The 24,284-nt window shown below is 42.7% G+C and overlaps 1 protein-coding gene across 3 annotated transcripts in view; it reads left to right on the top strand.

The window, feature by feature from the left end:
- Window positions 1-24,284, top strand: part of BBOX1 (gamma-butyrobetaine hydroxylase 1) — a 97,368-nt gene that overhangs the window by 23,166 nt on the left and 49,918 nt on the right. For all 3 annotated transcript variants that reach the window (XM_040328350.1, XM_040328351.1, XM_040328349.1), the window contains exon 3: window positions 3,803-3,917. In XM_040328350.1, coding sequence (XP_040184284.1) covers window positions 3,803-3,917 — 115 coding nt within the window. The remainder of the gene's footprint in view (window positions 1-3,802; window positions 3,918-24,284) is intronic.

Below are 24,284 nucleotides of genomic sequence, written 5' to 3'. Positions count from 1 at the left end.
AAAATCTCAAAATAAAAATTATTGAAACAAATTTAGAATTGTAATGATTCATAGATGCCGATGGATCTGTCTCCATCCAACCCAAACACAATAAGTAGGAATCATCATCCTATTTCACTTGTATACCTTCCTGTATTCATTGCAAAATGTTTCCATTTCATATGTAGTGCATTTTTTTAAATAATGAAAAATGGTAATGCACCATAAAAAAGAAAGAGATCTAAATTAATTTGAATCATTCATCGTGTTACATTATTTTGGATACGAATGAAACAAATTAATTTATTTTTTTGTTAAAATATTTCAGGTTTGTTGAAATTCGTTATTGTGATTTACTGTAGAGATTCGGATACCTCCAAATAATAATGCCCAGCCTCCACCCCTTTCCTGCCAGGAACTAATGGCAGTCTTAAACCTAAACCAGAACTTGGATACCATTTTTCTTTACAGAAATTACACATTAAATTTTATAAATACAATTTACTGGCCAAAATGGTTTTTACTTGCATGCTCTTTTATAATGTTTATATTTTCACCAAAAGGCCATTTTTTTTTTTTTTGAACTTATTTCTAATCATTTATATAAACTATGAAATTCCTGAGATTGAATTTGTAGGGCTGTTGCGCATGAGCATTTTATATCCAGGAGCTTAAATCCGTATATATAAATGTTTACATTCAGAACTGCATATCCCCCCCCCCCACACACACACACACCAAGGTCCTAGATCCTATCGCCATGAAAAATTTGCAGCCTCAACCTCCGCAACATCTCCAAGATACGCCCCTTCCTAACCATTGTCACCACAAAGCTTCTAATCCACTCCCTGGTCATCTCTCTCCTAGACTGCAACTTCCTCCTCATTGGCTTACCTCTAAATAGGCTATTCCCCCTTCAGTCCATCATGAAGGCTGCTGTCAGGCTCATCCACCTCCCAAGCCGTTCAGCGTCTGCTATACCCCTCTGCCAATCCCTCCATTGGCTGCCACTCAACCAACAAATTAAATTTAAAATGCTAACAATAACTTACAAAGCCATCCACAACTCTGCCCCCAGCTATATCACTAACCTAGTCTCAAAATACCAACCTAATCGTTCTCTTTGCTCCTCCCAAGACCTCCTGCTCTCTTAACTCCCTTGTCACCTCCTCCCATGCTCGCCTTCTGGACTTCTCTAGAGCCTCTCCCATCCCCTGGAATGCTCTACCCCAATCTGTCCGACTTTCTCCTACTTTGTCCACTTTCAGAAGATCCCTGAAAACTCATCTCTTCAGCGAAGCCTATGTGGCACCCACCTAACAACTGTACATTTATTTTATCAATCAGCATATGCCCCCTACAGTTATTGCCCTTTGTATCTCTTGACCTTCCGTCTGATTTGTAATGTATTAAAGTGTATTGTATTTGTACTGTCTACCCTCAAGTTGTAAAGCGCTGCATAAACTGTTGGCGCTATATAAATCCTGTATAATATAATAATAATATCCTGTCATTCCTTTGTACAAGCAGTTTATACAACACCTTTGGGGGCCAAAATGCAGCTGTATTTTGAGTTATTTTCTCCAGCATTTTCATTATTATACAGGATTTGTATGCCTGTCTGCATGAGCCATTTTAGAAACGGTATTGTGTTTTTTTTTGTTTTTTTTTGTTTTTTACAAATAAAATTCCTTATTTGAGAAGAGCATGATTTACACATTGACAGCAAATATACATCAAGGTATATGCATTACATGAAACATAACACTAGAGGTAAGTTCCAAACTTTAACATGGGAACTGAGCCAACAAAAGGAGAAACCAGCACGTTGACTGGTGAGTCCTATCATAGGCGTGCGCACAGGGTGTGCCAGGTGTGCCTGGGCACACCCTAATCACCCTGTGGTGCGCAGATTTCCCCTGCTGCTTGGCTGCAAGGAAAAGGGAGCGGAGAATCTCTGTCCTCAGTCCCTTTCTTTTCCTCCAAAGTGAGACATCATGGACTCCTGGTATTTCACCAAAGCCCCCCCAATGGGGCCCAGAAAAAAATTGTAAAAATAATAATAATAATAATAATAATAATAATAAAAAAATGTAAAAAATAAATAATCAATAATAATAATAATAAAATTAAAATAATAATAATAATAATAATAATAATAATAATAATAATAATAATAATAATAATAATAATAATACATTTAAAAAATAATAATAATAATAATAATAATAATAATAATAAAAAATTTAAAAATAAATAAAAATAATAATAATAATAATAATAATAATAATAATAATAATAATAATAATAATAATAATAATAAATGTAAAAATAAATAATTAATAATAATAATAATAATAATACAATTTAAAAAATTATAATAATAATAATAATAATAATAATAATAATACATTAAAAAAAAAAAACATGTAAAAAAAAAATAATAATAATAATAAAATGTAAAAAAAATAAAAATAATAATAATAATAATAATAATAATAATAATAATAATAATAATAATAATTAAAAAAATTGAAAAAAAAAATGAAATTGTAATAAAAAAAAACTACCGACACCAACCTCTGCCCCACTGACACTGTCCATGGCCCTGCTGCCCTATTTATATTTAGACGCAGGTATGTATGTTTGAGCTTTGGGGTGCACACCCTAGTGCAATATGCTGTGCACACCTATGGTCATATACCTGAATCAAAGAATTGTAATGCTATCTGGTCTACATAAATACTGTTAGACATTAGCACTATCAGGTTCATCACACATATCCAGCCATTTATCCCATGTTTTACCATATTTGGCAAGACAATCTCTATGATAGTACAACAATTTCTTGTACGGTAGCACATCATGAACTTCGGCTAGCCATTGTTGGACAGTGGGCTTAAAGCGGGAGTTCACCCTAAAAAAAATTTTTAACCTTAGATTGATGCTCATTTTGTCTAGGGGAATCGGTTAGTTTTTTTTAAAATCGAAGCTGTACTTACTGTTTTAGAGAGCGATCTTCTTCGCCGCTTCTGGGTATGGTCTTCGGGAGCGGGCGTTCCTATTTTGATTGACAGTCTTCCGACAGGCTTCCGACGGTCGCATCCATCGCGTCACGAGTAGCCGAAAGAAGCCAAACGTTGGTGCGGCTCTATACGGCGCATGCGCAACGACGTTCGGCTACTTTCGGAAAATCGTGACGCGATGGATGCGACCGTCGGAAGACTGTCAATCAAAATAGGAACGCCCAGTCCCGCAGCCCATACCCGGAAGCTGCGGAGAAGATCGCTCTCTAAAACGGTAAGTACAGCTTCGATTTTAAAAAAACTAGCCGATTCCCCTTGACAAAATGAGCATGAATCTGAGGTTAAAAATTAAGATTTCCGGGTGAACCTCCACTTTAAGGCTCTAAGCCATGCCCAGGCGATTAACAGCCTGTAGCATTTCTTGTAGAAATATATGAATGAAAGTTATTTTTGGTGCGTTTCAGTTTCGATTTCAGCCCAAAATTCCGGTTGAAATCGGACCTGAAACGGTGAACCAGCACACACCGAACCCCTGCTGTGAGCCGCAAGCAGCTACGGTGTGAACTGAGCCTAAATGAAAAAGGTACCCCTGAGCTTCCCACATCTGGGAAAAAGTGGGCAGTAGTTGGCACATTATTTGGCCATACGTAGAGGGGTCAGATAAGATCTGTGCCATATATACAGATGGGTGAGACGGATTGTTTACTTTTTAAAATCATTGTTTTGTTCCATACACTTTTGAAAGTGTGTACATTTTGAAAAGACTTCATTGCCCTTGGTTGTCTTCCTTTTTCCAGGTGATCATTACATGGCCAGATGAGCACCAAAGTGAGTTTGATGCCGAATGGCTGAAGAAGAGGTGTTTTTCAAAGGAAGCACGAGCGGATATACAAGAGGAACTGTTTTTAGCAGGTATGTGAAAGCAAACTTTTGTAAGCTAATGCCTGGTCTGAGATATGGGCAAGCCAAGCCACATTATTTTATAATTTACTGCACAAAGCATACTTCCCAAATTTAGAATGTGAGAAAGAGGGGCACCTCAGCTTGGTAATGATTTGTGGTTCGAAATGGGATAAGCCTACTTGCAGTATATACCGCACATACAGTATGCCACAGTCCTTGGGCCGGATTCAGAAAGAGATACGACGGCGTATCTCCTGATACGCCGTCGTATCTCTGAGTTCCGACGGTCGTATCTATGCGCCTGATTCATAGAATCAGGTTACGCCTAGATATCCCTAAGATCCGACAGGTGTAAGTGACTTACACCGTCGGATCTTTGGCTGCAATCTCACGCTGGCCGCTAGATGGCGCTTCTGTTTGTTTACGTGAGGAATATGCAAATGAGGAGTTACGCCGATTCAGAAACGAACGACCGCCGGGCGCTTTTTTTTTAACGTAGTTTGCGTTCGGCTTTTTCCGGCGTATAGTTACCCCTGCTATATGAGGGGTAGCTAATGTTAAGTATGGCCGTCGTTCCCGTGCCGAGTTTTGAAATTTTACCTTGTTTGCGTAAGTCGTTTGCGAATACGGATGGACGTAATTTACGTTCACATCGAAAGCAATGACGTTGTTGCGACGTCATTTAGAGCAATGCACACTGGGAGATTTTACGGACGACGCATGCGTTGTGCTTTGATTCTTCCAATAAGTTTTAAAATGCTGCCAGCAATAAGTGCTGTTCCAGTGCGCTCCAATACTTAATTATGGAAAGTGACCTTGTCACCAGGAGGATCGCTTGCACAAAATGCACATTCTACAGTATAATAGAAAAGGCGATGTACTTACTTTTCTGGCAGCTTGTGTGATCAAACGCCACCGTTTTGCTTCTCCCTGGACATTACAGGTATTTGACACTTCAGTTGGTCTGAATACCTGCCCCCCCCCTCAAAAGCTGTGGTTCCACCTGCTGACTCATATGTACTGTACTGCTGTACAAGTGAACAAGAGCAAGCACAGTATATTGTGGGGGGGGGGGGGGGGAGCAATTCTATAGTTCACAAGTGTAAAATTACTTGTAGGAACCCAGGGAGAAGCAGAGCAGTTGACTTTAGCACACCGGCCACCAGAAAGGTAAGTATATTACGTCCTATTTTTTTGGAAGCGATGCTCAGAAAAAGTCATACAGCTTGTGTTGATTAAAGAGAAATTCCAGGTATAAATATTTTATACATAGCTATATTGGTCCAACTTGGACCAATATAACTATGTACATACCATACCTGGCCAATGCCCCCTGGAAGCTGGAAATAACTGAAGACACCGCTACTCCAATGATGTCCACCTGCCTCCGGGTCCTGTGATGCCTTGCTGTATTGTGGTCAGCCACTCGGCACAGACGCCATTCAGATAACGCTTTGCATTTTCTGAATGAATGCAACGAGTTCTCTGATTGGACAAGCTGGAGAGGAGGGACGGTGATGTCAAATTTTTGGCCGTCATCTCACTTTAACGTAAAGTGGGTATACTTTCTTTTTCCCAATTGCAGTATTTGATGGATGGTGTTAGCCTTTCACTGATTGCTTTTATTTGCTGTCTAGAACTGCTTTTTAGGAAATATATAAATTAGATTTGAGCTGTATAAACTGTCATCTGTTAGTCTCACGTCTGGATTTTTATTGGGCTGCAACCAAAGGTCACCTTTTGTATTAGGTTTCTAATGTGGAATGTATATATGAAATTACCCATTTAACAGTGCATTTTACGATTCTGCAAATGTTGTAAACTTAGTGATAATTAAGGATTTATGTCCCACTTGCACATCTGCCCCCTGAAGAAGCACCTAAGTATCTGTTGTTTTTCTTAGCTGACACCATGGATCTTTTACACTAGATATGAGGATGACGTGTGAGCAAACGTTTTGTTAGCCTATAAACAATTTATAGATTCACATCCAAATGTCTAATGGACTAACCTTTTTAAAGGATGTTAAACTTAGCACAGCCATTACTAATAAATTACATACATTCTCTAGACATAAACTGATCCCTGGAGGAAGGTGTTCATCATATTTTATAATGGCTTGTAATTAAAGGGGATGGCTAGTGTTCTGTATATATTTTCTTTATGATTTTATGATGCTTATTATGTACAAATCATAATATATATAGGGCCAGATTCAGAAAGAATTGCGGCGGCGTAACGTATCGTCTTTACGTTACACCGCCGCAAGTTTTCAGCGCAAGTGCCTGATTCACCAAGCACTTGCGTGTAAACTTACGGCGGTGTAACGTAAAGCCGTCCAGCGAAAGCCCACCTAATTCAAATGGGGCGTGTACCATTTAAATTCGGCGCGCTCCCGCGCCAAACGTTCTGCGCATGCTCCGTTAGTAAATTTCCCGACGTGCTTTGCGCAAAATTACGGCGCCCCGACCTGTTTGTGAATGGCGACCTGCGTAACGTACTTACGCCGAAAAAAAAAAATTTAATTCGACGTGGGAACGACGGCCATACTTTAACATGGCTGGTGTAAAGTTAAGCCTTGAAAAAGCAGGCTTAACTTTGCGACGGGAAAAAACAACGTAACGCACGCGAGTACGGATCGCCGTAAAAGCTAATTTGCATACCCGACGCTGGAAAACGACGCAAACTCCACCCAGCGGCGGCCGAAGTATTGCAGCCTAAGATCCGAAGGCGTACGAAGCCGTAAGCCTGTCGGATCTTAGCCAAATGCCGTTGTATCTTGTTTGTGAATCACAAATTAAGATACGATGCAGCAAATTTGAAAATACGCCGGAGTATCAGTAGATACTCCGGTGTATTTCTTCTGTGAATCTGGCCCATAGTTCTTATTAGAAAATATTGCATATAAATGTAGTATTTATAGCCAGTAGGCAGTGCTCCTTTTCCTTGTTAACCAGGCTATCCCTAGCTGCTTTGTTGAAGAAAAAAAGTTTCTTTACAGAGCTTCATGAAGCGTTATGATTGTTATAATTTAGATCAGAAAAAAAATGTCCTCCTAAAAGAAGCACCTGTTACAATGGGGGAGATTTGCTAATTCTGATGCAGCTGTGCATGGTTTCCAATCAGCTTCTAACTTGAGCTTGTTCAATTTGTAAGAAAATGGTGGTTGATTAAACAAATAATATGGACATTAAGAAATAATATCAATATTATTAACCAGTGTAGCAAGGTCTCAGGCCTTGTCCAGTCTGAGGACCTCTAAGGCCGAAGATAGCTGACAGTCTTCAATATGTAGTGGGTTGTGAGGCATGGTGGATGCAAAGATGGTGAAAGTCATTGGGCACCAGACACTTCTACTGAGTTCCCATTCTTTCACTGATTCACGACTCTGAATCCCTTGAGCTCCTCCAAGGTTGGTGGTGGTATCTTCCTGAAGCATCACCTACGATTCCCTTCTGGGTCCCTAGCTTGGCACTCCAGATGCTTCTCAAGCTTCACCCCTGATAACCGGTGAGGTCCCTGGCTTGACTCACAAGGCTGTCCTGCAAGCGTCTCCTGCCTGGGTTGGGTCCCTGACCTAATCTTCGTCTGAAGTTTCCTGATTCCCAACCGTGCCCGTTTGGTGGGAATATGGTTCCGGTACTTTCTTAAGTTACTCACTGTGGTCCCTGGTGAAGGTGGTTGGTCCTTCTGTGGAAACAACTTTCCTTCTACCTCCGACCACTGACAGTTTTTCCGGTCGACAGAACCGTAACTTTCGGATGGAGTGCAAGCCGCAGTCCCAACCCTGTGCTGCCCTTTTACTTTTGGATAGGCCCTCACACAGCCTGGCAGCCAGATGCCCCTGGGATAAGCCCAATCTTTGGCCTAGCAGCCCAGGGCATACGACACACATCCACCCAGACAGCCATCCAAGCACCAAGTGGCACAGAACAGCAATCACCTGACCTCACCCAAATATATAGGTTTTCCCAGCAGGCCAAGGGATTTAAGAAAACCCCTGCCCATTGGCTGAGATACCCCATACATCCATACCCTGACCTTGGGTTGCCCTTCTCATATCTAGTACCACCAAGTTGCCGGCCACCTAGTGGTAGAAAAGAAAAGTGCAACAAAGCCAAACTTAGGGAGAAATCAATAGAAGACCATCAATCAACCAAGATAACTACTCTTGGCAAGTAAATTTGTGAGGAGGTCTCTGACTAAACCCTAGGGTGCTACATTCGCTACCACTTTTCACTTAAAAATTAGGCTTTGACAAAAAAAATGGAAACTAATGGATTTCTGTGCAGAGCTACACCAGATTTTGCACGATCCACTTTCAGTAAATCTTCCCCAATAGATGGGAAATAAAGTATGTGAAAACGCCTGTTGATCCCACCAGAAATCCTGTGAGTTGATAACTTCCTCTACACTTTGTCTGTGCTGAACTGTAATCGGTAAGCATTGTTTCCAGCTCTTGGTGGTGAACAGAACAATTCCCTCATGTTATCTAGGTAGGGAGAGGGGAGGTCACAAAACAATGGCCCAGATTCAAGTAGAATTGCGCGATATTTGCGGGGGAGCAGGGCAACGATTTTGCCCTGCGCCCCCGCAAATATTTTGCGCTGCCCTCGATTCACGGAGCAGTAGCTCCGTGAATTGCGAGGGCACGCCGGCAAATTTGCCCGGCGTAAGCGCGCGCAAGTTAAATGATCCCGCCGGTGGCGGGAATCATTTAAATTAGGCGCGCTCCCGTGCCGAGAGTACAGCGCATTCTCCGTCGGGAAAATTTCCCGACTTGCATTGCGGCATTCACGTTTCACTTACGCAAACGCTGTGAAATTCAAATTTCACGGCGCGGGAAGGCCGGCTATACTTTAGCATTGGCTGCCCCTACTATTAGAAGGGGCAGCCTTGCGCTAAAAGTAGCCGTACGGAAACTCCGTACCTGGCTTGCGCGGGCTTGTGAATCAGTGGTAGTATGCAATTTGCATACTACACACTGATACACAATGGGAGCGCCCCCTAGCGGCCCCCGCAAGAATGCAGCCTAAAATCTGCGAGGCATAAGAGCCATATGCCGCGCAGATTTTAGCCTGCAGTCGGTGTAACAAGGTTTCTGAATCAGGAGCACTCGTTACACCGGAGCAAGTAAGCACTTGCGCTGCGTAACCTATGGTTGCGCGGGCGCAAGTGCTTCTTGAATCCGGGCCAATGTTGTTAGCTTTCCTGGCTATCTTATTTGAACTATAAAATCCATCCTCCCTATGTAATGGGGATGAGAGAAGGGGAAAGTGTTTGTAGTCTGAATCAGAACAGCCTAGGCAAATGAGCCTTGTCACCCTAATACAGGGAAAATCAAAGAAAAATAATAAAAAAATAAAAAAAAAAAAAAGTAGGCACCACATCTAAGGACCGGTAAATTGCAATATATAACACTTTTTCTCCTTTGGGTTCGATACGCTTTAATGTACAGAATTGGTTAAAGCAACAATTGACATCATCTCTGGTATGTTTCAGGAAGCGAACAGTGTGACAAAAAGAATACAGATGTAAAAAATCAACTGTCTGCTTTTAGGGGTCAGCCTGTAGACATGACCATCATGTCTTCATACCTAAATGTTTTTAGCATTAGAAATGCTTCTGCTTCACCGGAATCCAGAAGTAACATACACACATGTGACCATGTTTAGAACACAGATGTCAGACCTGTAAAAGACTCAGGAGGCCTCCTAGTGATTTATCTATCCACTTTGTAGGTGGTCTTCCGAGTCCCTGTTTACTGCTGTTACCCTCAGCACTCAATGAATGAAACATAAATTATTATTTTTAAAATCAGACGGCTAATTACCCAGTTTTAATTCATAATGCATTTATAATTCCTTACAGTCAGTATTGAGATTTACATGCCCAGTGTGAATGCATGCAGTTGAAGTCAAACGGGTGACACGTGCGTTTCCCAGTTTAACAATTCAGCTTCCTTGGTCACCTTTCTTCCAGTCTATTCCTTGGACAATAAATCAATTAAACCAATAAACTCACAAGTATTCAACAGTAGGCTAGATTCAGAAAGATGCGTGCATCTTTCTGCGGGCGTAACGTATCTCCTATACGTTACGCCGCTGTAACTTTGGGCGCAAGTTCTGTATTCAGAAAGAACTTGCGCCCTTAGTTACGGCGGCGTAACGTATGTGTGGCGGCGTAAGCCTGCCTAATTTAAATGGGGATGTTGGGGGCGTGTTTTATTTAAATTTTACTTGACCACGCGTTTTTGACGTTTTTTTTTTAACGGAGCATGCGCCGTCCGTAAAATATCCCAGTGTGCATTGCTCCAAATTATGTCGCAAGGACTTATTGGATTCCACGTGAACGTAAATGACGTACAGCCGTATTCGCGAACGACTTACGCAAACTACGTAAAAATTTCAAAACTCGGCGCGGGAACGACGGCCATACTTAACATTAGCTATGCCTCATATAGCAGGGGTAACTATACGCCGAAAAAAGCCTAACGTAAACAACGTAAAAAAAATCGCCGGCGGGACGTACGTTTCTGAATTGGCGTATCTATCTCATTAGCATATTCATCGCGTAACTATACGGAAGCGCCACCTAGCAAGAATCGTGATTATGCAGCCTAAGATACGACGGTGTGAGGCCCCGTACACACGACCAGTTTCCTCGGCAGAATTCAGCTTCCGACCGAGTTTCTGGCTGAATTCTGCCGAGAAACCCGGCCGTGTGTACACTTTCGGCCGAGGAAGCCGACGAGGAGCTCGGCGAGGAAATAGAGAACATGTTCTCTATTTCCTCGTTGTTCTATGGGAGCTCTCGTCCCGCCGAGCTCCTCGGCGGCTTCAGTGCTGAACTGGCCGAGGAACTCGATGTGTTTGGCACGTCGAGTTCCTCGGCCGTGTGTACGAGGCTTAAGACTTTTCTGAATCCAGCCCAGTGTATTTAGCTGTTTGCCTGAAGTTCCTAAGCTTTTTCTAAGAAAACGGGGGCTCTGGGAGGGGGCCCGCTAATGTTCTAATGTTTCACGGTAATTCATAGAATGCATTAGGGTGAAAAAATATGTACCTTTACAACCCCTTTAACGTGTATTTCCACCTTTCCAGCCAAATCTGGGGTGTTGTGTAACATGGTTTAGCAAGACCCTAATTTTCTTGGCACACCTATTGGATATGGACAATTTCATTTAACAGTCATTTTGGAATAACAGACTTTTACGTGGTGTTCATATTATTGTAATTAGGATGTATTGCACATTAAAGTGGTTGTAATGGTTGAAGTTTTTTTTATCTTAATGCATTCTCTGCATTAAGGTAAAAAATTGTTTGTGTGCAGCTGCCCCCAGTGGCGTAGCATGGGTTGTCAGCGCCTGGGGCAAGGCAAGTAATTTTCGGCCCCCTGACCCATGGACTTGCCTATTTTCAGCTAGCTCAAGTCTGGTCACATGATCCACTGTGTGAGACAGAGGTGGCTGTAGGGAAGAGGAGAGCGTGCTTCATAATGACTGGTAAAGCCTGGAGTGATGACATCATGCATATGTTCCTATGTCACATCTGTTGTTGGCGCTCCCTCCTCTCCACACTCGTGACAGCGCCCCTCTAAGTTTTGCGCCCGGGGCGGTGGCCCCCCTTGGACCCCCCACGCTACGCCACTGGCTCCCCCCACCCCCACCTTTTATCTGAGCCCCGATCTCAATCAAGCACTGTACCCGAGAGTAGCGTCCTTCTCTCTCTTCACTGGACTTGGAGGCAGAAGCCAATCACAGCTAGTGAGCACAGAGCGGGGGCAGTGTTGAGCCGTGTTTGTGTGTGTGTCTTGGAGCCTGCATGAGTGCCCCCATAGCAAGTTAGTTGCTTTGGGGACATTGGGCAGGGGGAGGAGCAAGGAGCATTTTGCACAGAGCAGGTAGATATGACATGTTTTTTATTACTAGGCTTAAAGCGGAACATTAACCTATGGTCCTATTTTTTTTTTTTCCCTGTCTACCTGATGTGGTGTTCTGCACAGGAAAGATACTCACCCAGCCAGTGGATCCAGTGTTGTCTCACTGATTTCCCCTCCTCTGTAGCCAGCACCTGGGTCCCTCACAGCTATCTTCTGCTGGGATGTCTGAGGGGAAAAGAGGAAGGAATCCCTAGTGCCGAACATCCACGGAGTCCTGTAGGGGTAAGGAGAGTGGCAACCTCAGCCTGGACTCCCGTCAGGCCAAGCCCCAATGTGTTACTCTCCGCCCCCCAAAGCTTAGTCAGGGGGAACTACTGGGATGTCGTCGGGAGGCACAGGTACTCCTCCTGATGCCCACCGCCTCCTGTTTTAGTGAATGGATGCTTCTAGCACCTCTTGAAATATCACAAGAGGCACCAGGGGGTGTTGATGTAATTCGCCTAGGCGGGGGTGTTAGATGGAGAGGAGGAAACTTGTCTGGAAGGGTGAAGTTCTGCTTAAAGTGCTGCCTGTGGGCTCATATATTTATTTTTTGATATTGGAGGCTGCACATTTGGGTATTTGCACAGTATTAGATATTGGGGTTGATTTACTAAAACTGGAGAGTGCAACATCTGGTGCTGCTGTGCATGGTAGCCAACTGGCTTCTAACTTACGCTTGTTCAGTTAAAGTATAACTAAAGGCAAAACTTTGTTTTAGTCTTGAACAGAGTGGAGAGAGATTAGAACACCTGCTAGTTTTTAGAAAGGGCAAAAAAATGGCTGGATGGCCGCACTCCATTAACTCCCTTGGTATTCCCGAGTCTGACTCGGGGTAAGATTTCAATACCAAAAGCGATATCCCCGAGCCAGACTCGGGGCCGCCTTGCAGCATCCACAGGCACAAGTTACTTACCTTGTCCCCGCTGTGTGAGCGAGCGGCGTCCTCGCTTGATTCACACAGTGCCTGTGTGCGGCCGATCTCCGTTGCCAGCGACATTACGACGCACGGGGCGGAGAACGGCGCCAAATTCAAAAAAGTTAATAAACACAATACATACAGGCCCAGATCCACGAGGAAGTTACGTCGGCGTATCTATTGATACACCGCGTAACTTCTAGGACGCTCCGGCGTATCTTTGTTTGGTATCCACAAAACAAGATACGCCTGAAGCCAGGCTAGATCCGACTGACGTACGTCTTAGTACGCCGTCGGATCTAAGGTGCATATTTACGCTGGCCGCTAGGTGACGCTTCCGTTGATTTCCCCGTCGAGTATGCAAATTAGCTAGATACGCCAATCCACAAACGTACGTCTGCCCGGCGCATTTTTATACGTCGTTTACGTAAGGCTTTTTTCGGCATTACGTTACCCCTGCTCTATGAGGCGTACGCAATGTTAAGTATGGACGTCGGGCCAGCATCGAATTTTCCGTCGTTTACGTCGTTTGCGAATAGGGCTTTGCGTAAATTACGTTCACGCCGAAAGCATTGACTATTTGCGACGTGATTTAGAGCATGCGCACTGGGATACCCCCACGGACGGCGCATGCGCCGTTAAAAAAAACTGCATTTACGTGGGGTCAATAGGAATTACCATAAAACACACCCACATTTTATCCATTTAACTTGCGCGCCCTTACGCCGACACAGTTACACTACGCCGCCGTAACTTACGGCGCAAATACTTTGTGGATAGGGAAAATACGCTGTAAGTTACGGCGGCGTAGTGTATCTGAGATATGCTACGCCTGCCTTAAAGATAGGCAGCTCTTTGTGGATCCGGGCCACAGTATACTGTAATCTTACAGATTACAGTACTGTATGTAAAAAAGACACACTCCCCTTTTCCCTAGTGGTCTGCCCAGTGTTCTACATGTTCTTTTATAAAATAAAAACTGTTTTTTCTGCCTGCAAACTGTAGATTGTCCATAGCAACCAAAAGTGTCCCTTTATGTCAAAATTGATTTTAGAGCAGCTAGAAAACAGCGATAATATATTATAATTACTTGCAGAATAGCGATAGCGATTTGTGGATAAATTCGTCATAAAAAAATAAAAGTAATGACAGCGACAATTCTGCAACTGAGCAAATTTCAGTGTTTTTGATTTGATTACATTATTGAATAATTTTTATTATAATTACATTATTATCTGTTATAATTATTCATAGTTATTTATTATATTATAATTTATGATTTTGTGTTTCAAACTTTATCATACCCAGGATGTCTACTAGACTCTTGTTTGGTCAGATTTAAGTGAGTTATTCCTAAGAATTACAGGCCTACAATGTAAAACGCCAAATTTCCATGCAAAATAATTCAACATTTTGTGTTGTCCCCAGAATAGTAAAATCTTCCAATAGGGACACTAGTTTTGGTGACCTGGGGGGCCCAAGGGATTTTCTCTCACTTCCTGTTTTGGCTATGGGACAGGAAGGGAAGGGAAATCTCCCTAATGGGACATACTGTAGATGTAACAAAAAAAACGCTACAGGAGTTATAACCCTGCCTTACTCTATCCAAAATAAAAAATAAAGTTTTGCCTATAGTTCTAATTTAAAGTGTTACTAATCCCACAACAGTAAAATCAGTCTGTAAATGCAGTAGAGCATGCTTGTTATACTCGCTGTAATAGCTAAGGGGTTATTCGTCCGCATTGTGTAAAAAGGCCGTTTGATACTGTCTTCTCTGATCCTGCCCTTCTTCCACTGCGCCTAATCCCTCTCCTAATGAAACACAGAGCCTTTAGAGACACTCTGCACATGCTCAGTTTGGTGTGTATTGCATGTAATCACCACAGGGTCAATCGGCACTGTCCAGATAAAGGGTCAGATGTGATTCGCACTGCACTGCAAATTACATGTGATCTCTGTACGATGCGATTTAAGCCATACAGGTAATATGGCTGAATTTGCATTGCATTTGAATCAAACCAAATCCTTTTTTTGGTCCACAACAGAATCAGATCACAGGGTTCTTGCATCGCTGCAGTGTGAACTGAGCCTCAGGGGAGAATAAAAACTCCTCATACAAGCTTTTACCAGACACTGATAGAAGTCCTAAAACTGATATATACTGCTGATGGGAAAAGGTATTTAACATTTTATAATTACTAAAATAATTGCATTTACATGTTCTGTGTACTGTGGGAGACCAGATATGGTGAATGCAGGGTCCTGGGTTTAGATACACTTTAAGGTATGTGTAAAGCCTCGTACATACGATAGGTTAACCAGAGGACAACGGTCTGAAGGACCGTTGTCATAGGTTAACCGATGAAGCTGACTGATGGTCCGTCACGCCTACACACCATAGGTTAAATAACCGATCGGGTCAGAATGCCGTAAATGACGTAAAACACAACGACGTTCTGAAAAAAAACGAAGTTCAATGCTTCCAAGCACGCGTCGACTTGATTCTGAGCATGCGCGGGTTTTGAACCGTTGCTTTCTGTACTAACCATCGGTTTGGACCGATCGGGCAGAGGTCCATCGGTTCGATTTTGAAGCATGTTTTAAAATTTTGGACCAAAGGAAAACAGACCGATGGGCTATACACACGGTCGGTTTGGACCGATGAAACTGAACCTCGGTCCATTCTCATCGGTTTTGTCCAACCGTGTGTACTATTAAATGTGACAATCAAATGTCATATTTAACCGATGGTCGTGCCTACTAACGATCGGTTTTGACCTATCGGTTACCAATCCATAGGTTAGTTTTAAAGCAAGTTGGCTTTTTTTTTAACCGAAGGATAAATAACCTATGGGGCGCACACACGATCGGTTTTGACCATTATCCTCTGGTTAACCTATCGTGTGTACGAGGCTTAAGGGTCATTTTTTAAACAAAATTGGGTGCAGGGGGAGTAAGGGATAGGCGGTTTTATTTCAGTTGGTTGACTGTGGTAGGGACATTAGATGGCAAGCTTCTTCTGGGACATTGAGCATAGCGAGTCATTGATTTTTCTTCGTAAAGTACTGTAGATTGTTTCAGAAATACGATATATAAATGATGTAACTAAAATTCATAAAACACTTAAGCATGATGTAATCAGCCATAAGATGTGCATATTATAACAATGAATAGGCCTTAATAATCAGTACATATGTATTCTTTCAGGCAGCATAAAAGTATCCTATAGATTGGCCAATGAGATCAGTATGACCTCATGCATATCTATCTAATGAAAGAACACACTTCTGGATTTTCTTTGATTTATTGAATACACTTATGAAATCATTCAAAGCACATTTATTCCCAACAGTTAAATCAGAGTTTTAATTGCTTTTACTGGTTGTATATATACACATGTAAATTAAATTGCAATGCATGAAGAGTCCAGGAAACCACCATTAAATTCAAAGCTATCTGGTGGAAAAAAGTTTAGTTCTTACAGAATCTGTACAGAGTATGCAATTGTATACAGTGTATTATTTTTCTATTATCTGGTATAGATTAAAAAAAAAACTTGTTTCCTGGCAGCCAGATGTTTAATAATACGACCCAAGTTATACTTTTGTTCTTGTATCTATTAGAAAATAATGAATAGCTTAGATTGTGCATAGATGTATATAGTTCCAACACATGTTACATTGATTGTATCCTTATTAGTGCACGTGTAGCAACAGAGTTGAGTACTGTACATGATATTTTATTTTATTTGCACTAACAGTTACTATTGCCTAGATTCAGGTACGTTGACGCAACTTTGCAGTGGCGTAGCATAAGGCATTTAAGCTACGCCGCCGTAAGTTAGCGAGGCAAGTACATGATTCACAATGTACTTGCCTGCTATGTTACGGCGGCGTAGCCTAAAGCGGGCGGACGTAAGGGCGCCGAATTCAAATGTGTGTAAGGGGGGGGCGTGTTTTATGTTAATAAGGCTTGACCTTACGTTTTTGACGTTTATTTTCACTGCGCATGCGCCGGGCGCCTACATTTCCCAGTGTGCATTGCAGCTCAGTACGCCGCACGGGCCTATTGATTTTGACGTGGACGTAAACAACGTAAATCCCGATTCACGGACGACTTACGCAAACAACGTAAAAATTTCGAATTTCGGCGGCCATACTTAACATTACTATTCCATGTAGGGCTAAGCTCTAACTTTAGACGGCCTATCTCTAACGTAAACGGCGTAAAAGTACTGCGTCGGGCGGGCGTACGTTCGTGAATCGGCGTATCTAATCATTTACATATTCTACGCCGACCGCAATGGAAGCGCCACCTAGCGGCCATCCAAAATATTGCAATCTAAGATAGGACGGCGCAAGCCGTCGTATCTTAGATATGTTTAAGCGTATCTCTGTTTGAGCATACACTTAAACATAAGTCGGCGTAGATTCTGAGTTAGGTCGGCTTATCTACTGATAAGCCGGCCTAACTCTTACTGAATCTACCTATATGTGTTCAGGACATACTTTTGCGTCTCTATCATCTAATTCTATCATCTAATTCCAGAGCAGCCTTTCTCAACCTTTTCAACATAGTAGAACCCTTGAAATAACTTTCCAGGCCCAGGGAACCCCTGCTAGAAATGACTATATCTACAACCCACGATACATTAGTGCTCCTCACACTTGTGGTCATTGGGAAGAATTACCCACTTAAAGAGGAAGTAATTCCTGATGGGTATTACTTCCTCCTTATTTCCCTGCAAAGGTAAAGCATCACATAGTTGCCCATTATGTGTCACTTACTTGAAACCAAAGCCTGTGATGTCACCGCTGTCCCCTGTTGCAGTAAGCGTCCATCTTCACCACTCTTTCATCCGGGGGCTGCAAATTTCAGCTCTGTGACTGTCCGGAGTCGCGTGTTGTCACTCCTGCACATGCACGCAGGAGCTGCCAGTCCGGACTGACAATTTAACTAGCAGCATTATTGCATGCAGACTTTACTGGGACTATACTCATGTGCACCACCATAAAAACGAGGTCCCAATGCTGCCGGCTCAACAACTAGGGCTAAAGACTGCTCATTCAAATAGCTGTTTCACAGGAACTTTGCCTATTGTCCATAGTATGAGGTACCTCTTTAAGAAGTTTTACATTTTATTACTGCCATTCAGATGGAGTGCACTCTAAACTTGATATAGCCTACTGTTTAGAGGAGTAATCACAGTATTGATTATGATTGCTGTTACTCATTTCTAATGCCATTATTGCTGATTTTGTGGTTTACCAGGTTTGTGCTAATTTAGCTGCATAGAACTCCATTCTATACCGCTATAGCCTAATGAACATATTGTCTAGGGAACTGTGATCTGCTCACCTGTTTCCTTTTCTGAGAACGAAGGATGATAGAAGTTTTTGTAAAATCTTTTACTTATTTATGTGCATACTGCCATTAACTGCAACCTGTGAAAATGTCAGACAGTATTGGTACTTTATTTATTCACAGAACTCTGTGAATGACTACCTCAGGCATGTGGACAGAACCCCGCAGAGCCACTGTTTTCGAATTGTCATAGGATGTAGGAAGAAGATCTGTCACAGGAATGGGTTCAGGATCAGGGGGTGAGGGGGAGGATACTGAACATGGTACACCCTAAATACGGGTGTGACATGTAACATGTTCAGAAAGGGGAACCTAGGCTTTAACCTGGTGTGTCGGTGGGGCTAAGGTTGTTCTTGAGGGAGAGGAACAGCAAACCCAATCTACCAAGCGGTTCCTGCAGGGGTAGCACTACCCCCGCAGGCCGTGGTGGGAGCAATTGTAAACTCCAGATTGGATTATGCAAACGCCCTTTACCTCGGACTCCCAAAGTACCAAATCGCTCGTCTGCAAGTCGTTCAAAATACGGCCGCCAGACTAATGACTGGGAAAAAACCCTGGGAATCAATCTCACCTTTACTGAGAACCCTTCATTGGTTGCCAGTAAAAGACAGAATTGTTTTTAAAGCACTCTGTCTAACGCATAGATGTATCCATGGGAATGCTCCCCATTATCTATGCGAAAAAATGAAAGCTCACAACTCCAATCGCGTTCTGCGAACCACCAACCAAAATCTGTTCCAAATACCAAAAGCCAATTTCAAGTCCAAAGGAGAAAGAAGATTCGCGGTCCAGGGTCCCAGACTATTGAAAGATTTACCAACCAGCATTCGTTTGGAGGAAAATCACTCAGCATTCAGGAGAAAGATCAAAACTCATCTCTTTTGATATCAAATAAGACAGGAACAACAAGCGCCCAGAGGCGATTTGGTTCGCATGTGCCGCGCTATATAAGTTTTTCATTCATTCACTACATAGCCATTGATGCAGCTGGAAATTCGATAAGATCTTAACTTTTAGTTTTCAATGTCGTTATTGTATCCTGTAATGTGTGAAGGTTGGCAAGAGGAACCAATAAGAGCTGAGGGGGCCCAGGGAAATATGTTCCAATGGAACTGTCGATTTCTGAAGAATTCACAAAAAGAATAAAAGCTGGCTTAGATGGGGGAAACAATGTTGAGTAAGTTTAGTGTTCTCAAGTGATTTTTATTGGCTACATATTAAGGCTAATGGGTTGTGTTTTGAATTTGCATGGAGTTGATATCTATTTAATTAACGATAACAGTGTTAGAATTATAATTTTTTTGGCTTTACATCAATTTGTTTCAACACCTTTATCTCATTTACTAGTAAGGGTGAATGACATAATAACTTATGGGAACACCAAATTTCTTAACAGTCTGAAATCCAATGCCTGCAGGCAAGCATACACACCTGTCAGTTATCTTCTAAATCTTTGTCTGTACTTCTCAAATGAAGTCACACTTTGTACTAGTCATGTCTTGTTCTTTTTGTCTTAACTTTTTCGAGAGTATAAAGTAAAGCCAGACACTATGAAGCAGAGGACACATGTAGTCTGGGTATGTCACAATTTCCAAAACTCTTCAGAAAGGAATCAAATGTCGATGTCTGTGGTTTCTCAACTGTACTTGAAGTCTGCCTCTCGTTTACATTGAAAGAATTAACGAAAGACATCCGTAGCTCCATCAAAGCATGACAGAGTTCTCCTATAGGAACACCTCAGCAAGGCAATGTTGTTCTACATTAATCATAAACTTAACTTAGAGACGGCTGGCACTACAATTTTTCTTCCTGTCAGAAGTCTTTCATTTTACAGCAATGTTTTCCTGACATTTAAATGTTCCATAGAGGCAGAACCTGGTATAGAATCTGTGTACCTCATTAGGGAAATGTGTGTCCATGTAGATGAACTATTATTATTATTCTTGGTTTGATTTTTCAGGAGCTCCAGGGACAGCTGGTGGAGAAGGCCTAACCATAATAGCTTGGGTTTATAGCCAGATATGGACTGACATTCTTCCTGGTAGACTTAAAGGCTTGTAGCATGCGGGCTGAGCAATAGAGTCTATAGACTCTATAGACCTCCGACTTGCAAACGACTCCTAGTTACAAATGGGGGAAGACAACAGGAAGTAAGAGGAAATCTATCCTTAGGAAAGGAAATTCACTCCTGTAAGAGTTATGATTGGGGGGGGGGGGGGTCTCCACTGAAGCTTTATCGCCAATCCTTGTTTCCACAACTCAAATTTTTCAAAATCCAATTGTCACAGGGACAGAAAATGAGGTGAAATCTTCTGAACACACATAGCACAGACAGCAAAACAAATGTTACAGGGGCATTAACCCTTCCCTATGCTATCCACAAAATGTAAAAATATTATTTTTGGCTGGAGTTACACTTACAAAATTCCTACAGACCATATCGTGTTTTTAACCTGGGGACTGCTTGTACTGTGATTTACATTTTCTTTGGATCATCTTTTACTTGGTTGGTTTCCAGGATAATACTTATGCCCTGTACACACGATCGGTTCGTCTGATGTAAACGAACAGATGGATTTTTTCATCAGATATCCGATGAAGCTGACTTTCATCAGTCTTGCCTACACACCATCGGTTAAAAATCAGATCGTGTCCAACGCGGTGACGTAAAACACAACGACATGCTGAGAAAAATGTAGTTTAATGCTTCCGAACATGCGTCGACTTGATTCTGAGCATGCTTGGATTTTTGACCAATGGATTTCCCCACAGACGATCGGTTTTTTAACCATACGAAAAATTTAAAACAGGTTCTATTTTTTTTCACAGATGGGAAAAAAACTGATGGGGCTCACACACGATCGGTTCGTTCGATGAAAACGGTCTGTTTTCATCAGACGAACCGATTGTGTGTACAGGGCATAAGTGTTCTGTCCTCGCTACACATTGCATACAATCTATATATGAAACATACAAAAACATAGTGAAATAACTAGCCTGCAAATGGCTATAAGTCCATGGTCACCAGCGATGCTGCCTTTAGGGGATATAAGTTTAGTTGGCTGGTTGCCTCTTCACCAGTTAAGATGGAGTCTGAGCTCCTAGGATGAACCGGTTTCCTTTTCTGAGAATGAAGGATGATGGGAGTTTTTATTAAAGCTAAAAAGTTTCTGGTTTCTGTAGAACAGTAAATGTAAGTGTCTCCATCTATTTGCCAATTTTAATATTGCAGGAAGAACAACATGATGAATTTCCCTGCTTGAGGCAGAACACTATGCTTCATCACAATATTACTTGTTGTTGCCTCTGCTTTATAAATAATTATAGACAGCAGATAGCCCAGCCACACTTTGCAAGTCTTTAAAAAATGCACACTATAAAAGCAAAGTTGTAAACAGTGTCATTGATGATCTGATCATATTCTTTGTGTGCAGTTGGGCATGCATTGTCATGATGAGAAGAGCAGCTTTTGCCAAGTTTCAGATGTCAGTTGCCTGATTTAGTATTCTGAGCCTGAGGTTTGCCTCAATTAAGGCAAGACATTCAGCAAGTAATCAGGTAACTAGCATTTTGAGAAAATAAGTTCAGAAATGCAAGTCTCCTTTTTGACAGATTTACTTAAAGCTGTTTTAAAGGCATTTTTTTTTTATTAAAATAAACATGTTATAACAGCTCTGTGCAACGGTATTGCACAGAGCAGCCTCTAACCTCCTCTTTTGGGGTCCCCCACCCATGATCTTGGCTCTTCCTCTTCTGTATCTGCTATGAGGGCAGACGTGCAGGCTCGATCTCAAGCGAAGCTGTGTGCCTCTATTGAAGCACACAGTACGGCTTGGTCCCATTCCCTTGCTCTCTGCTCACAATATTTTACTGATAGCAGCCAGAGCCAATGGCTCCCACTGCTCTCAGCCAAGCTTGTGAGAGCAAGGAGAGAGTAGTGAAAACCAGCAGAAGGGCACAGTGCTGGATCGATACCAGTGTTGCCAACCTATCAGATTGAAATTTACTGGCACGATACCCGAACTTTCCTGGTGCAGCCATGTTTTTACTGGCATTTCACAAAAGTTACTAAATTACATTTTTAGGTGCAAATCTCAGTATTTAGGCTACAAACAAGTACGCTAGGCAAATAGCCATGTGATTTAAGGTAGATATTAAGGTAAAAAAACATATTTTTGTTATTTTCGATATAATAAGGGCAAATTATTTAGTCACATCACCCCCTGCCTCCATCCCCCTCTGCCACCAACACCCCTGCCTTCACCCCCCTCTGCGGTGCCACAATCTCCCTCTGCTTCCAATCTCCCCTGCCTTCAATCTCCCCCAGGCCCCCTGCCTCCAATCACCCCCTGCCTCCATGATTGTCAGTTCTTGCACAATAATATTTGCATACTGTTATTAACCACAATAGACGTCCTCCCCTTTGCACGCTCCCCGCGCGCCCCCTGCAGGGCGCGTGCGGCGCGCTCTGTGATCACTGATTCACTGAGACTGTGGTGATCACAGATCCGAGTAAGGGGCTGGTCCCTGCCCCTTACTACGTGATTAGCTGTCAGCCAATGACAGCTGATCAAGTATTGTAAACAAAGCTCAGTAATTGTTTTTGACAGCATGAGGCGAAAAAAAAGCCGATCACCGGCTTTTGTGTAAGGGACATCAGTCCCCAGTGGAAGAGGCACATCCGCCTCATCAGTGCCCACCAGTGCAAAACAGTGCCACCCATCAATGCACACCAGTGGTGCCAATCTGGGCCACCTAGCAGTGCTGCCTATCAGTCTTGCCTATCAGTGCCCATCACTGCCACCTATCAGTGCCCACCAGTGCCACCTATCAATGCCCTTCAGTGACACCCATCAGTTCCACCTATCAGTGCCGCCTTATCGGTGCCCATCAGTGCAGCCCATTGGTGCCCATCAGTGCAGCCTCATCGGTGTACATCAATGAAGGAGAAAAATTACCCGTTTTCCAAAATATAACGTTTTTTTATTTTTTTATTATTATTATTATTCTGTATTTTAGAACCCGCAGAGGTGATCGAATGCCACCAAAAGAAAGCTCTATTTGTGGGAAAAAACTTCATTTGGGTACAATGTTGTATGACCGCGCAATTGTCATTCAAAGTGAGTGTGAGAGCTCTGAAAAATGGTCTGGAGGGGACAGGAGGGGGGTTTAAGTGCCCAGTAAGTGGTTAATCTGTCTTCATGAAATGACTAATCTCTTACATGATCTCGGAAGCAGGCAGGAGCCATCTCAGATGTGGGCATCTAAAGCCTGCCTCTGTTCATTTCTGGGATTAGGTGCAGCTGGCTACCCACCAAAAAGTGCCGCCGAAGACAACAAAAGTATCTACATACCGAAAAAAAATGTAGCCATTTACTGCTGTATAGGGATGAGCTTTGTGTTCGACTCGAACGTATGTTCGACTCGAACATCGTCTGTTCGTACGTTCGACGAATTTCAAACAAAACGGGTCGTTCACGCCAAATTCGAGTGACGCGCGTCGGCCCATAATTCGCTGCGGCGTTGCGCGCTGATGATTGGCCAAGCATGCACCATGACCCTGCATGCTTGGCCAATCACAAGGCGCAAAAAACGAAGAACCACAATTGGCCAAAGCCAGGGTGGCATTGGCCAATTATGGCTCAGGGGGTTTAGTACACGCCCCACACTATATAAGGCCGCCTGTAAGGCGGCCGCGTGTAGTGTGTTCCAGCTTTGTTAAAGAAAAGAACAGTCAGACAGTTAGAGAGAGAGAGATAGATAGAGACACAGGGCCAGATTCACAGAAAATGACAAATAAAGATACGACGTGGCAAATTTGAAAGTACGCCGGAGTATCAGCAGATACTCCGGCGTACTTTCAAATTTGCCACGTCGTATCTTTATTTGTCATTCACAAACAAAGATACGACGGCTTTTGGCTAAGATCCGACAGGCGTACGGCTTCGTACGCCTTGGGATCTTAGGATGCAATACTTCGTCCGCCGCTGGGTGGAGTTTGCGTCGTTTTCCAGCAAAGGGTATGCAAATTAGCTTTTACGGCGATCCACGGAGGTACGCGCGTTCGTTACGTCGTCGCTAGTCGTTTTTTCCCGTCGCAAACTTAGGCCTGCTTTTTCATGGCTTAAATTTAGACCAGCCATGTTAAAGTATGGGCGTCGTTCCCGCGTCGAATT

The sequence above is a fragment of the Rana temporaria genome, chromosome 11 (assembly GCF_905171775.1).
Source record: "Rana temporaria chromosome 11, aRanTem1.1, whole genome shotgun sequence".
Classification (NCBI taxonomy): Eukaryota; Metazoa; Chordata; class Amphibia; order Anura; family Ranidae; genus Rana; species Rana temporaria.
Note: the sequence above shows the minus strand (reverse complement) of the source record. Positions and strands in the feature narration are given on the sequence as shown.